The 16734-nt window shown below is 42.3% G+C and overlaps 1 protein-coding gene across 3 annotated transcripts in view; it reads right to left on the reverse strand.

Moving 5' to 3' along the window:
• Positions 1-16734, reverse strand: part of Xylt1 (xylosyltransferase 1) — a 296748-nt gene that overhangs the window by 161279 nt on the left and 118735 nt on the right. The window contains exon 1 of one of the 3 annotated variants that reach the window (XM_063226620.1): positions 5321-5386. The exons of the other annotated variants lie outside the window; for them this stretch is intronic. Coding sequence (XP_063082690.1) covers positions 5321-5371 — 51 coding nt within the window. The 5' untranslated portion in view covers positions 5372-5386. Of the gene's footprint in view, positions 1-5320; positions 5387-16734 lie in introns of those variants that run through there. 3 annotated transcript variants of the gene reach the window in all.

The raw sequence follows: 16734 nt of genomic DNA on the forward strand, positions 1-16734 counted from the left end.
GGCCAGGTGGGCAAAGCACGGTATTTCTGTCCAGGGAGACCATGCTTGGGGCTTAGGCCAGATGGGAGTCCAAAAGGAAAGGAGGGGCATGAGATTACAGAACTCTGCTGCCTTTTAACCTGCAAAATCTTGGGAGTTCCCTGGTAGGAAGGACTCGGTTAAGCATTCTTACATCCTTCTCTACTTTATCTTCATCATAATTAATATCCACGTGGTGTTTGCCATGCACCAGGCTTTGTCCTAAGGCCTTACATGCATGAACATATTTTTCTTTCTCATTATTATTTTTTTTTTTGTACCAAGGATTGAACTCATGATCATGCGCTTGCCAGGCAGGTGTATATGCCATTGAGCTAAATCCCAGGCCCTGTTCTTTTCTTTTTAATAATTACCACCTCAAAGAAAGTTGCTGAGATAGTACAACGAGTTTGACGTCCTTCCCCTGTTCTCTGAAACGGTGGCATCTCACATAACTGCAGTCAAAAACCATGTAGTGAACACTGGCTCAATACTGGTAATCTGAACTGACTGCATTTTACCAGCTTCCAATGCATGTGTATGTTTACTGTTTAATTTTCACTATTGTTACCCTATTTTGCAGATGAGGAAACTGAAGCACAGAAGAAATAGTGACCCATTCAAGAAAGGAAGGGGAGGCCATGCAGTCGCAAAAGTCTAGCACAAGGCTGCTCTGAGTTAGTGCTTCTCTAGCAAACTCATGCATCCGAGATGTGTTCTGGGCATCCACTCTTCAAAAGGGTTCTGGCTGCCAAGTGCTCCTGACTCACACCACTGGACTAGGTTCCCTGGGCAAAGCTTCCACAGGCAGGGTGCTGGGAAAGAAGGCAGACCCCCCATAGAAGCCATGGTCACAGAGACCCAGCCCTGTCTGCTCTTAGGCAGTCTCTCTCACTCATAGCTCAAAGGCAGGCCTGTCCGTCCACCCCCAGTACCTGATCTGGTGATGTCCTTGAGGGTAGCCTGGGATGCCTGCCAACAGCAGGACCAGACAAAACTCTGCTGTTTGAGCTCTGGCCCTGCCCTAGCACCCTGGCAAACCCACAGAGGTCTACTTGTGAGGCCAGGAAGCAGGAGACTTGAGCTCAGCATTCACCAACCTCTAGGTCCCTGGTACTGGGGCTGGGCTGGAGCTGCAGGAGGGGGACGGGGAGAAAAAGAACACACAGGGAGGCTTTAACACCACCAAACAAGGCTTCCCTCATGAGCAGGGCTTTTAGGGGCTGCATTTGAGGCCAGCGTTCTCTCAGACAAGTCTCCACCACTAGCTTTTTATGGTACGCAGGCTCCTTGAAAGGGTGTGTTCCTGTGCTCAGAAGTACATAAAAGAGATCTAAGTGCATGGACAGGGACTGTTAGACCTAAGCACATAGCCTGATTGTTGCCAGCTCAGCAAGACAGGGTGTGAGTTCTTTCCGTCTGGAACTTAGCAGTCTGTTAATGTTACTACAATGCTGTTTGTGTTATTTAGGCAAAAAATAAAAAAAAATAAAAAGTTTCCTTTCACTAGGGGCAAAAACATTTGAAAGATTTATAAAAGTCCACAATTGCATGGAGAATGCCTCCGGTGGTCAGTTCTGATAAATGTCTGTTAACTTCTGTAAGCCTCAGTTTCCTCAGTGGAAGAGTGCAGTCCTGGCTAGAGGGTACCACACTACATTGCAAACAGCCAAGCTCACTACAGGGAGAGTGGGATTGCGAAGAAACAGTCAAGGGGTTTTTTACATGTATTCTCTCTAGAATCAGACAGTTCAGCAGCTTCAGACAGCTGGGTTAATGACCATCAGCTCTATAAGTCAGTCAGTCAGCTCTGGCAGGGGTGGGACACTGGAGAGGGCTTATCCAAGCCAAAGTACATTAAACCCCATTGTTTCAAGATATCCTGAACCTCAGCCAGACTTACTGAGTCTCTCATTACTAGTTAGGATCTCTAATGTCAGCCTTTATGTGGGAATCACCAGAAAGCCAAGACCTTGGACCTGGATGTACCAGACAAAGCTGGGAAAAAACAGACCTTGGGGGGATGGATCATGTCCACACAGATCTTGACTCTGGCAAGGAGTCTGGCAGGGCTCAGGCTCCAGCGGACCTCCCTAGTCCATCAGTTATGTGCAAAAAGCATCCTTGCGGAGCAGCAGAGAAGCAAAAGTACTTAGGTAGCACCCACCTCCCAGGTGCATATGCTGAATCAACACCATTGTTAGAGTGCTCCGGCAATCAGTCAATTACAGTTTCCCAAATATGCATTTTAGGCTCTCCCTGGAGCACCAGAAGTGAAGTGGGGTAAGAGTATGCTGAGCAGCATATGGAACCAAATTACAATCTATGTCCTTTCATTTCATCAAAAGCAGACCAGCAACGAGAGGCACAGAAGCCAGAAAACCACTGCACGAGAGACAGAGAATCAATAACCACTGTGAGAGCTGGGAAACTGCAAACTGAAGCAAACAGAATGATTATGATAAAACAATAGGCAAGGCTCTGAGTTTCCTGGGGGCCAAAGGAAAAAGAGATGCACTGTATAATCTAACTCACAGTCTGAACACTGGAAGCTTAGCCACAGAAAAGGAAACAGCTCATTTCTGATCCCGATGTGTTAGGAAGGAGTCTGCGAAGGAGACAGCAGAAGGCAAGGGGTAGGGATGTGAGTGGAAGCCAGGTCAAACAGCACCGGATAGATTCAGGTTGGGCCTTTGGTGCAGACTGGGAGTGAGTGGCATGAGAAGCCACTGGTGGGGTCATGCAGGGTCACGACTTACAAGAACAGTCCCGGCAGCTGGCCTGAGCACAGGCTGTGGGGAGCAGAGGTGGAGGAAGGAGAAGATTTGGGGTGACAGAAAAAAGCCAAGAGGAGAGGCACATGCTTTTAGAAGGAAATCTGTGTCCTTTCTAGGGTCCGGAAGCTCAGCGTACTCTGACCGCACCTCTCTCCCACCCAAAGTCCTTCTTTCCCTCTATCCACCCCCTCTAGCCACTTTGATCTGCCTACAGCAAGCTCTTTGTCCTTTTGAACATCTGCACTGGTTTCCTCTCCTGGGAAAAGGCCCTTCTCCCCACCTTGCTCCTCTGTCTCTTGGCTGAAATGCCAACTCCTTTGGCATGGATGGGGGTCCATTCGGAAGAGGAGAACATTGCCCCATCAAAGCCTCTGCTGCTTTCCAACCCCAGCCTCTGATGCCCTTCCTGTGGGCTGTTTCCCTCGTGTCTCTCTACACGGAGGCCTGTTATCCTGTGAATGAAGGGACATCTTTCTATTCCCCACAGCACTGTCTCCTACTCCTTGAAGTAGGCAGAATGATATCTGGGTTAGGAACAGGAAGCTCAGAGAGGTCACGCAACTTGTGCAAAGTCTAAGGTCAGGCATCTTGACTCCTTTTCCAATGGCTTTGCGCTCGGATGAGGAGATCTTGCTAGATCTTGCCTCTGCCACTTTAGGAGAAGCGGTTCCTTTCCTTGCAGTAAAGAAGACCTTAGTGTGTTAACTCAAAGCCAACAAGAACAGGGTGATAGCTTGCAAAGTCCCTAGAGGGGCCTAGAAGATGGTTAATGAACTGTAGCTATTTTTACCAGGCCCCAGAAAGTCACCAGAGCATAGGGGAACCAGGCAGGCCCTCACCCGGCTGACCATAATGCCGCCACCTTCCACTGCTCACAGTGCAAAACTGTCCTCCCTGAAATACACAGCCTTTATTTGATCAATTTTCCAGGCTGAAGCAAGCAGCGGAATCCACAGGAAATTAAGCGTATTGACTCAGTCTTTGGATACCCGATGGAGACGTGCTCTTTACACGTGTCATCTGGGCCTGGGGACTCCAGGGTATTGACAGTGTGTATTTATGAAGTTTTGCCTGGCAGGGCAGCTGGGAGGAATGACAACCCTGTCTGGCCCTCCTTGTGAATTTGGAAGGGATCTTGATGCTGACACTGTATTGCTTCTGCTTGGCTGGCTTGGACAGCAGGATTTGGGAGTAAAGTTAATTGTACACAGAACCTGTTTAGGAAAACACTGGCTTTGAAACCTAGTCCAACTTACGGGGGTGCTCACTGTTGGCAGCAATGAACTGTGATATGATTATACTTCTAGGTGTTTGTCTGGTGTCCTTTCTTCAGGGTTCCTTGAGCTGTAACTTTTCTTGGGGTCATTCACAACCAGAAAAGAGAGGCTCCTTTGAGATTCATGATGGGTAAAACACAAGGGTGGAGAAGGAATGCCCAAATAAAAAGTAAGCTCAATATATAATGACAAGAGCAGCTGTATTCAGAGGACCTATTACACATGCTAAGTACTTTTCAGGGGGCACAGGAGTAATTTCAGCATGCAGGAAGGCTGAGGCAGGAGGGTCACATATTCAAGCCCAGAATGGATAACTTATCAAGACACTGTCTCAAAATAAAAAATAACTGGAAGTGTAGCTCAGTACCAAGACCCTAGATTCAATCCCTACTTCCAAAAAAATAAAAATAAAAAAGCCACAAGTTTACATGGAGAATCTCCCTCACCTGGCATGTTAAATCCTATGTCCTTTTGTAGTTAGGATAAAACTCAAGCTTCTCATTATTGTCTAGGAATGAGCTACTGCTCACCTTTGTAAGTGCCTCTCACCTCCTCTCAGGCCAAATTCATTCTTGCCTCAGGACATTAGCACATGCTACTCTCCTACCTGGAATGCCTTTCCTTGCATCCTTCAATATCCATCTCTTTTATTCTCACCGTCTGAAGCTGAATTCACACCTCATTTACTTTGAGTCATTATGTATTAGCCACTTACATCATTTTCATATTGCCTTTTCACTTTGTGGAAGCTTTCTGACTTAGGGGTTTGCTTGGGTTTACAGTCTGTTTCCTTTGGCTATGCTTTGTGAAGCAAAGGACCTTGGGTTTTCAGACTCCCAGTATGTCTGATGCCTGATAGACCTGACCTTGGGAGGGAGGAGTCAATTTCATCACAAGGCCAAGATTTGGATTGATTTTATCAGTCACTTCCTGATAATTACCCAGCTCTTTTGCCAACATTTCCACTTTCCTTGGGTGCAGACTGAGCGCTCTGATTTGCTTCTCTAGCCAGCTAAAGGTCTGCTTCCTTGACAAAATGCCATGTCATGCAACTCTGGGATTAATGATACAAACCCAAAGCAATGCTATAATTCAGAACCTGGTCCCATAAATTCATTTATTGAGCTTACAAGTATTCCAAATGGGTTGTCAGCCACTCTGAACAATTCAGAGAAATCAGGAAGCAGTGTGAAAAAGAGCAGGGGCTACGTTGTTAGAAGTTAGGGGTCAACCCTGGGCTTCACTTACTCTTCTGCTGGATGAAGCCGCATAAACCACTGCCACAGTGCAAGTCTTCATTTTCACACCTGTGAAATGGGGACGATCACTATATATCTACTGTGAAAGGGTTACTTTCAAGGGCTCAAGAAACACATGAAAAAAATCTCTGCAGGTGCCTGAAACTTATATAATAAGTAGTCACCAAATATGTTAAATGCCTATTACATGCAAAGTTCATAGGAGCTCCTTGCCTGAGGTTTCTCTGCTAGAGACCAGGAGTGTGACAGGAAGAACACTGACTTAAGTACATTTCCCAAGCCTCACAGCAGAATGCACAGGCTGACCGAATACAGGGTCAAAGCTCATGGAATGGGTCCATCCAGGACAGTGTGCACCAACGCCACGTAGCCCAGATTTGAATTCTGGCTGTGACACAAGGTGAAGCACCTCACCCTGTTTCTGAGCCCCTCTTTAACCAAGAAGTGGGGATAGTGGTCTGTGTCATCTGGTTCCTCCTCACTAACTTCAAGCCTTAACCCCACCCCTTCCTGACTGCCTTCTCCACTGGACTTCTACAGGTATCCATGCATATGGAGCCTCAGGAGTTTGCACACTATCCTTTCTGCCTGGAACTGTCTCTTTTCTGGCTCCCCCATAACTGGCTCCTTTTCATTCTTCAATCCTTAGCCTTAGGGTTAGCTGCCCTGAAAAAGCAGCCCCATCCATTAGATCTAACAACTGCTCCTAAATTCACTTACATAGCACTATCAATCAGCAGAAGTAGTTACATATTGTTTGTTTTCTATCTGTTACTCTCACAGACTGTAAACATACACAGAAAAGGAACCATGCTCCTTTGGTCAGAAATATGCTTCCAGAGTCCAGCATAATGCTTGGAATAGAGCAGGTGCTCATAAATCTGATACAAGAATGATTTATTTCTTGGTATTTCCTCTGATTCCAAAATATCAAAGCCTTCATTCTTCTCATTTTGAAGCACCTCACTCACCATTCCCAATGCTCATATCTTGTCCTCTCCTTGCCATGGCTCCTGCCACAATGTGGCATGCACTATAACCAGTCCATCTAAATCCAATTTCTAGTTTCTCTGCTTTTAGCTGTGTGACTGTGGAAAAATGGCTGAACCACCCTGTACCTTATTTCTCCTCCATAAAAGCAGGTTAATTAAATGTTCCTAACTCAGAAAATTGTTTCAGCATTAAATAATTTAATGCACATCCAGCACTTCGTTGAAACAGGTGAAAACATTTCACACTTACATTGCCACACCCATGAGGAAATGTACACAGGAGCGGTACACTGGTCCACACCACTGTGGCACATACACATGAGGTTTACTCACTTTTCACAGGAGTATGCTGGCTCTGTAACTAGTTGAAGCTTCTCAGCCCTAGTGGCCCATTAAAATTCCTGTGGGAACTTAATCTTGTCACTGGCTCCAGACCAGCCACATCAGACTCTAGTGCTGCAACCTTAGACTGATTTTTAATTCTCATGACATGATTCCAATACAGAGCTAGAACTGAGGAGTACTGCAAATGTCGCCTGCTTAGATCTCAAAACTGTCTAATGCACAGTACCTCTCCTGTAGAGCTTACTTGCTTACTTGCTTTTTTTCTTTCTTTCCTTCTTTTTTTTTTTCTGCTACTGTAGATTGAACCCAGGGTATGTATACTAAGCATCATTCCCATCCATTTATTTATTTATTTAATTACTTTTTAAGACAAGGTTTCATTAAGTCACTAAACTGTTGAACACTATTAGCACTCTTATATTAACACACTAGTTGGTCTGTTTGTTCTGTCTTCACCTAGAGCAAAGGTTCTCCACTGGGGCCATTTTATTAAAAGGGACACTTGGTGATGACTGAGACATTCTGGATATCACAATTTGGGGAAGGGTAATGCTACTGACGTTAGCTGGTAGACCACAGATGTTTCTAAATATCCTGCCATGTCCAGCACAGCCCCCTGGCACACACAGAAAAGCATGACTGAGCCCCAACTGGCAACAGTACAAGGTTGAGAAAGCGGATGATGATGCCAGCCTTCCTCAGAGTGTGGTAGAAGACACAGTCTAGCTAACAGCAGGTAGAGAAAATGGAAAGAGACAATTTCTCATCCATGAGCACTGATACCAGTCACACACCATGCAGATGTTCATGAATCCTGGCAACCTCGTCTACAGCGGGCTACTGTGAAGTTAAGCCACACGCCAAAGTACTTAACCCACAGGGCAACTCACAGTTAGGTAATACTGCCCTCAGTGAGAAGACATTGAGGTTATGTCACCAAGCAAAGGACACAAAGCTCTTTCACAGTCTGTTTTGTTTGATTTCTAAGTAAAGGTTATGCCCAAAAAGCTAATGATGGCAGCTCACACACCCTGAAGTTTACCATCCATCCAGCAGCACCCAAAATGTCTTACTTATAGAAACTACATTGACCCTCACTATAATCCTGTCAACTAGACACATTGATTACATCATCATCATTACAAGCATCACTGTCTCCTAGGAATACAGGAGCATAGTGGGACGAAGAATTTCACAGATCTAGCAAATGAAAGGAATGAGATTTGAACCCAGGAAGCTTGTATGCAGAATCTGGTTTGTTCCTACTAGACAGTCCTGCCCCTCACGGAATGATGAGCAGGAAAAATCTAACTCCACCCACCCGAGGACCTTCTCACATGTTGTTCTTTCTCCCTTATGCTCCCTTTCTCTGGCCTCTTTGCCTAGTTAATTCTTTTTCACTCACTGGATCTCAGTCCATCCTTCGTATCTCTAGTACACATTCTTGAACCCCACATTCACTTGACCTGGTGGGTTACCCTTGTTAAACTCCTTCCTAGCTCCCCTTCATAGTACTTTGCAATTTATAATGAATCACTTGTGTGTACAAGTGTTTGAATAACATAGGTTTCTTCCTCCAGACTACAGACTCTCTGAAGACAGGGACCACGTCAGCATTGCTTGATGCAATGTCCCCAGGCACCTGGCATGATGCCTGGCACAAAACAAATGCCCAGTAAAAGCTGCAGTTGAATTTGTGAAGCAGAGAACCTACAGCCAAAACAACAGCTGCTACCAATCCAGCCCATTTCTCCACATCCAGAGAGGGACAGAGCCATCCAGGCAGCCCCATTCAAATGTTACTATGACAGGTCAGGGTCACAGGGATCTCCATGTGGATGCAACTGGGGGTCATAATATGACTCCCCAGAGCCATGGCTGCTCATGATGGTTGCTCTTTATCATCTTCCAATCAGCACTGGTTGAGTTCTAATTGATTTTCTACAGTACCCCTCTCCAGAAGGGAGAGAGGCTCTGTTTACTGGGGCAGCGCATAGAGGACAGGCCTTTTCTTCCTGCTGTATTTAATGCTGCTGCTAATCACGGAGATTAGACTAAAACAATTACAACAGCTAATTAAAGAACAATGCGGTTTTTGGCATCTTCGTGCAGACGGCACCATTGGGAATTCCTAACTCGGGCAAAGCAGGGATAATTAAAACCCCGGCTCGCCTCTCCCAACTCCAGCAGCTGGATCACGCTGATTAAACTGCAAATAAAACACATGAAACCAACACTTTGTAGTCTATCCAATTTCACTTAAAAGGGCTTTTAACTGATTCATAAACAGAGAAGCTGTAAATAGCAAATTATTTAACTAAAGCCAGTTATTTCATCATCACCGTTCACTGGATGCCCAGCACTGGACATGTGCATGTAGCCCTGGGGACATCAGGCTGACAGAGCCTGAGAAAACATTCCAAAGCTTGATGTTACTCTCTCCTGTTCATTGACAACATAGCATCACCAATGTGCAGTTGCTGTCTCTGGGTTTTGCATCCTACTGAAAAAAATAAATAAATAAAATGAAAGATCAGGTATTGCATATGTCCCCAAATATGCTTAGGTTTACCTTATATCTAGGCTAAGAGTAGACTGTAGGGCAAAAGAAAGTTTCAAAGTACAGTTAACATTTAAAAGTTCATGTTTAGCTGTAAAGCAAATTTAATCCAGGGCTGGCTATCTTCAGATCTACAATGTAGATAATAAGTACTAAAGTAGGAAAAAGACTTATTCTTAAGCTACAGAAAGGAGGGTCACAACAGCTAGGTATAAATGCATGTTCATTTCAGACAAACATATTCTGATACCTCAGCTCAGACCTAAGTAACATACGAATCCCAGCTTTCTCTATCCAGGAGGTTTCATGTGGTTTTCAAGGTCTTTGTTTCTCTTCATAATCAAGAGCTAGGGGTAGGGTGCAGGGATGAAAAAGGGGAACAAAGGTCAGAGGAAGAAAAGATAACACTAGAGAATATGTTCTCTGAGAGTAGTAACAAGTAACAATAACAAAAATCAAAACTTGCAAGTGAGCAGACACAAAAATGTTAACAACTCCATACCATACCACAATAGGAGTCTGAGACCACACATTCCCTAGCTGTGGACACTTATGCTAGTTATAATTGCCTCTCAGTCCAGCTACAGTGAAAGGCCTTTGGACCTCAGTCTACCTGGGAGTAGCAATTTTGGAAAATCAATGAAAAATGAAGCACTAAAACATAAAACCAAAAATGATGTTATGCTTGGGTTCTGTGACATGCTCAAATACTAAAAAAGTTTCTAAAAGCATTTTTTGGAATTAAAACATTTATGACAGGAGTGTAATTTGTACATCTTGCTGTAAGGTGGCTCTGAGCCCCTGGTGGTACATGCATAACTGTCCACACGGGACAGTTTCACCTAGTGGTACAAGTCACCTGATGGGACAGTCACGTGTGTGCCACCAATGGTTCAAACAGGTGGGAACATATCAATAAAATCTCTAGTGCTATAAAAATTTCTAGAAAAAAAATTTCTGATGAACACTTGTGAATGATACCAGTCTATGGACCATACTTTGGGTAGTACCCATCTCTGGTAATTAAAGATTTCCTGCAGTTTTTGGGAATGAACTTAATCAGATTCATAATTCAGGTAGACCTCAGCTTTCATGTACAATGGTTTGACTTGAGTTTTCTCGACTTTATGATGGCATATAAGTGATACATATGCGGTAGAAACTTTACATGGAATTTTGATCTTTTCTTGGGCTAGCAATATGAGGATGATTCTCTCTTCTCTCTCTTGATGGTGGGCAGTAGCAGTGAGCCATAGCTCTCAATCAACACACAATCACAGGGGCACATCATGGATACTCCAACCATGTGCTGTGTTGCTAAGCTGTGACACATTGAATAGTTTAGACAGATTAAATGCATTTTCAACTTACAATACTTTCAGTGTACAGCAGATATACCAGGATATAACCTTATTTTAAATCAAAGAACATCTATATGCCCTCTAATGCTTACATGCTTTTTGGTGAAAAAAATTGTGACCTCTTAAATGCCTTTAAATGCAGAAAACAAAGATCATGAAATGCACCAAGGATCATATTTCAGAATAATGAATTATCAGATTTCAAGCTTCTTTAATAAAACACTAATTTTTAATACAAAAGTAAGAGAATGTGTTTTAAAGAGACTATTCTGTGAAAGCAAAGAATGAGGACACTTTATAACATGACTTATAATCACTCATAATTATTTATAAATAACCATTATTTATAATGGTCAATCATATGATTCAATAAAAGTTAAATATCTGCAGATAGTGACATGATGGAATTTTAAATAGCCAATAAGTGTGTGTTTACAAAGAATGCTTGATGATTTTGGTAGATGTTTTTGCAATTTGGTTGAACCTCATCAAATGTCAAACATTTAACTCTTGAGCTATGAATACAGCAATCTCAGATAGTTTAACTTAATATAGTATAAAATGTATTCCAAAAAAGTTAACAGGATTAAAGAATTTGAGATCAACTTTGTAAAAACTATACATGGAGAAGAGAATTGGAAAACATAAATTTAAAAACTGGCATAGTGCCTTTTTATTCTTCTTGGTCATTTTCCAAATTTCCATTTGTGAGAATGTATTGCTTTAAGAGTGAAAAAAAAACTGCATTTGAATTTTTAATTCAGGGAAATTGCTAGCAGTTTTGACAGTTTATCTTCATGTTTATAACGTTAAAAAGAATTCTACTGTAATTAATAGCCACTTTCATATACTGGAGACAAAACTGATTGCTTGTCTATACACACAAGTGGTAAATTTAAATTCACAGATATTAACTGTTGGATTATTGCTGAATTCATTCATTACCTCTAAGCTTGAACTGGGAAGGATTCATAATGTATATGCTGGGGAAAGTTCCTATGACCATGATGGACCAGTAGATCAGTATCCCAGCTGTCTGCGTTTTACAGTCTGATTTATTGTTTTCACAGCTTTATTAAGGTGTAGTTGACACACAAAACTTGTACACATTTAATATATGCAATTTGAAAAGTATAGACATATGCACAGACCCATGAAACAACCACCACAATCAAGGTACAGACATATCCGATGCCTCCAAAAGTTTTCTTGCCCCTTCTTTTGGTGGTAAGCATATGTACCTTATGATCTACTTGTTCACTAGATTTTTTCGGTACAAATCACAGTATTGTTAACTTAGTGTGCACTGTCTAGCATATCTCCATAATTTACTCATTGCATAACTGACAGTTCATGCCAATTGGACAACTCCCTGGTCCCCATGGCTCCCCCAGCCTCTGGTCCCCCTGGCTCCATCCACCATCCTGTGACCTTGGGCAGGTCATTCTCACTGAGTTTCAGTTCTCCCATCCTTAAAATGAAGGGTCTCGAAAGCATGATCTCTAAGCTCTTTCCACCTTTCCTATTCACGGTTCTATTTCATGATGTTAAAATTGTCTCTTTGTAAGTCATGACCCAATGTCAAATGGAAACACAGTGTCTGTCATTCCAAGAATTTCAGGATGATGAACACAGAGCATTCCCCCAAGTTCAGGACCCTACTCAACATGGAGCCCTGTGCAATGACATGGGACATATACCCATGAACCTGACCCTGCTGAGAGCACAAGGTAAAGGAGAAAAATCCCATCCAAAACCAAAGTGGATTTAAAACTTGCACTTATAAGGTGAGTAAGTTCTGGGGAGAGTTTAATGGATGTGTTAATGAATTCGATGGTGGCAATCTTTACACAGTGTGTAGGTAACCAAATCATCATACTGCACAGCTTGAATATATTCAATCTTTGTCTATTAAACATTAAAAAAAATTTAAAGTGTTTAGGAGCCCAAGCGTGCACATTTAAATAAGAATTACTCACACAGTAGATGAAACAGCTGTTCACACAGTTAACCATACTTTGGTCAAATGATTAAAAACGAACCACAATCGCCTTTTCATACATGATTAGGATCAGTTTCTATTTTAAAAGCGTGTCTCTGCCTACAAAATTGTGCTTAGATTTCACAGGCCAGCCTGCTCTCTCTCTCAAGTCTTAAATTCCATCCCGGTGAGCCAGGCTCAGTTGAACTTTCCTCTGCTAACATCTGTGATCAAGATTAAAGCAGTTGGCTTTGGCTCATGGAGCAGAAATGTCAGGATAAGATCAAGCATTTGACTGTAAGAGAAAATAGGTAGAAATCTTAAAGACATAGGTGCAGGCAGAGACTTCTTGAACAAAACCCAGATGGCATGGGAAATATGACAAAGGACCAACAAATGGGATCTTACCTTATTAAAAGCTTTTGCACAACAAAAGACAACAGTGACAAAGTGAAAAGGCTAGTGAGAAAAATTTCTACCCATAGAGTGCGAAAAAATTATAGCCAGTTGTCCCTCAGAAAAAAGACCCTATCTAGAACATAAAGAAAATTGAAAAATATCAGGTCCCCCAAATTCAAAGACCCAATCCAAAAATAGGCATCTGAGATGAATACATACTTCTCAGATGAAGAAATACAAATAGCAGATACATATATGAAAAAAAAAATGTTCACCATCAATGGTCATTTGAGAGATGCAAATTAAAACAACACTGAGATTACACCTCATGCCAGAAACAATGGCTATCATCAAGAAATCAACCAATAAAGAATACTTAGTGGGGCTGTGGGGAAAAAGGAGCCCTTCTCCATTGGTGGGAGTGTAGACAAATGCAACTATTGTGGAAATTTCTTTAAGAAAACTAGGATTAGAGGTCCCATTTCATTCAGCTATTCTTCTTCTGGATATTTTACCAGAAGAATTAAAAACATCATATCACAGTGATATATGTGCACCCATGTTTATAGCAGCACAATTTGTAATAGTTAAATCTTGCAAACAATCCAAATGCCCATCAACTGAGGAATGAATAAAAAACATGATATATATAAAATTGAATACTACCTAGCCATAAAGAAAAATTTGAGATTTTATAGGTAAATGGATGCAACTTGAGACACTACTCATAAGTAAGATAAATCAGACCTGTTGTATAATCTCACTTGTGTGAGAAGCTGAATAAGTAATAGGACTCAAAATGTACAATAGCTATTGTAAATAGGGAAGAAATTGTTCGAAAGAAAGGAAAGAGGGGATAAGAGAAAAAAAAAATATATATATATACCAGAAAGTTAAGATAGTTTTACAGTTGGTTTCTTGTTTCACTGAGGGGCAAGTTTTGTGCTAGTAATGTTTTGGACAATGTTTCATGCCAATATCTTGTACCCTGAAAAACTAACATGAATATAACAATGTGCAATGTGTTTATTACCATTTTCTCCAACTAACCTGTTTTGAAACTCTGTTTTATTATTATGTTTTGCTTTTTTTCTGTTTACAAAAAAAGATCAGGTATTTGCAGTTTGTGAATAAAGCCACATTCACTATCTTGCTATGTTCTTGGTAATATTAATCCAAATGCTAAGACAACAGGGCCTGTGTGGAGAGATTTTCAGAACATCTCTTTGCCTTCGAATTGCAGGAGGAAATTAACATAGAGTGGGACTTTGCTTCTTTGGGAATCATCACAGAGCAGCTGGGAGCAGGCGAGACAGACAAGCGTCTGGTTCTCTACCAGAATCCACTTACTCTGTACATGGGTCTAATGAGTTCAGTTCTTTCAAGAGTTGAGAATCAGGGCCCACTGATCATCATATTCAGGCAGATTGAAAGCAGTGAAAAATAATAGTGGGCAAGAAATGGAAGACCAGGAAAAATGATCATGAATCAGATGGACAAGTAAAAAAGGACTCTGGATTTACTGAGTAAAGAACTGTGTCACATTTTGATGCCAAGTGATTCTCACTGCTTTTAGCAAATGCAAACCCAGTGTTTGGAATGATGGTCAGATTCTTCAGGGACAGTTTAACAGAAGCCAAGTGTTGTAGTCAAGGGTTGTATACCGAGAACAATTAGGATGAAAACATGGAGTTTATAATATTTTTATAGTGGTCACCAGGAGTTAACACAGGAAAATGCAGGAAATCTATCTGCAACACCAAAGACATAGATTATTTAGTCAAGAGCCTAAATCCCACAGCAATGTCCCACATGAGTCCAGATAAAAAATCCAGAGCTCAGGACAATGCCTCCCACGAGTCCAAGAGCCCACAAGAAGGACTCACACCAGTCTCTTTACAGATCCGTGCCAGGAAGGCCCACAGGTCAGCGGTGGAAGCCAGACAGTCTACGCCAGCAGAATGAAGGAGCTGTGCTAGTGGGATGAGGGTTCTACGCTGGAGCCGAGAAGTCACACTCACAACAAAGACCAGGGCTATCCTGAAAGGTACCACAGCCATCCTCAGCGAGCTCCTCTGACAAGCACAGTCAGGTACATGCCAGGAAGCAGCGTGATGAGTTCAGCCTGGAGACCAAACAGCACACACATCTTCCCCTCCGGAGCCAGGAAGCAATGCTCCATGTGGGGACCAAAGCTTCTCCAGGAGAACCAACAGCTCAAACAGCAACATGTAGGAGAACCCACAATGCTACAACACCTTAACACCTCAATCCTCAACACCTCCCTTCTTCACCTATTTATCCTGGCAACTTCCCTCAGGGGGAGCATCTTCACTCAATGCCATGCTGATGTTATCCAGCTGGTATTAAGTTGACCACTGTTCTTAATCCATAATTTACTCTGTTTAAGGATACAGGGAAATGGGTGATATAATTTAAGAAGATTCCTTAGGCGTAAAGCTTAACTCTCTAAAAAGTCAGATTGCCAAAGCCTCCAGATGGTGGAAGTTTTATGCGATTCATCTTCATATTTTGCAGCATATCTACTTACCTGTTTACAAACTCATTTTTCTCTCCTGCCTAAAATGATGGTCTAGAACAGGACCTGAAAATCTTTTCCATACAAGGTCAGATAGTAGGAATTCTCAGGGGTCATGTGACCCCTGTATCAATGGGTTGACTCTGCCATCAGAGTTCATGACAGCCAGAGAGAGCACAAAGAGAGAGGGCCACTGGCTGTGTGCCAGTGAAACTACTCACAACTCAGACAGCTGACCAGCTTGATCCATGACCACCCTTTACCAACTCCCAGTATGGAACAAAAACATTTCTCCAGACAACGCTAAGTCTGCATTCAAGTCACAAATTCACTACTCTGAGACTTAATATCCTTCTCTTATAGGAGATCTTTCGCTGGGTTACTGTGACATCAAATGGAAATCACTGATAACTGATAGAAGTCAACTTCCTTCTCCCTAGAGTCACTCTTTTCATATACCTGTTCTTCTTCTTGGTTCTGCATCTGTAAGTTTCTTATCTGTCATCAGTGGCCTCTCTTGTGCTTCATCACACTTCCCCACACCCTCTTTGTCTCATGAGAGACAAGAGAGATCATTAACTTTTGTACTGAGGTGGAAGCAAAGTCTCATGGAGGTAGACATTATAACCAAAGTGGGGAAGTTTACTCTCAAATCCAGCAATCCCTGGCTTTGAGGTTGTCACCTGTATAAACATGGACTCTCAGGAGTTTGTAGGCATGAAGGTAGAAATCTATATCCATGGTCACAAAAGCAGCAGTACTGGGCCTTTGTCACTTGGTGGGGTTCCCTCATTTTTAAAATAGAGTTAATAATGATAGGTTCTAAAAGGCTCTACCTCAAGGTGTCGATATGCTTCATGGCAGAGGTATGTTCAGCCGTACCTGTTGCACAAACTGAGGTGACTAAGAATTCAATGACAGCAGCATTCCAACACCCAGTACCCAACATACAGGGAGTGCTCGATAAAAACCCACTATTTGTTGGTAAGAGATGTACACACACTGAAATATGTAAGTAAACACACTTACACACATACTCATACCACTGTCAGCTCTGTGTGGGCAGGACTCATAGCTGACACAAAGCATGTGCTCATTAAAGAACTCTTTGGTCATTTGTGAGCATGCAAAACTCTCATGTACATTAGTAGCTAATTGAAAACAGCAGATAGTTGGGCTGGGCTACCCAAGACTTTTGTGTTCTCTCCACATCCATTGGTTCTCCC

This window comes from Cavia porcellus, unplaced genomic scaffold (assembly GCF_034190915.1).
Source record: "Cavia porcellus strain 051 isolate PalLab524CR breed Dunkin Hartley unplaced genomic scaffold, mCavPor4.1 scaffold_16, whole genome shotgun sequence".
Taxonomy (NCBI): domain Eukaryota; kingdom Metazoa; phylum Chordata; class Mammalia; order Rodentia; family Caviidae; genus Cavia; species Cavia porcellus.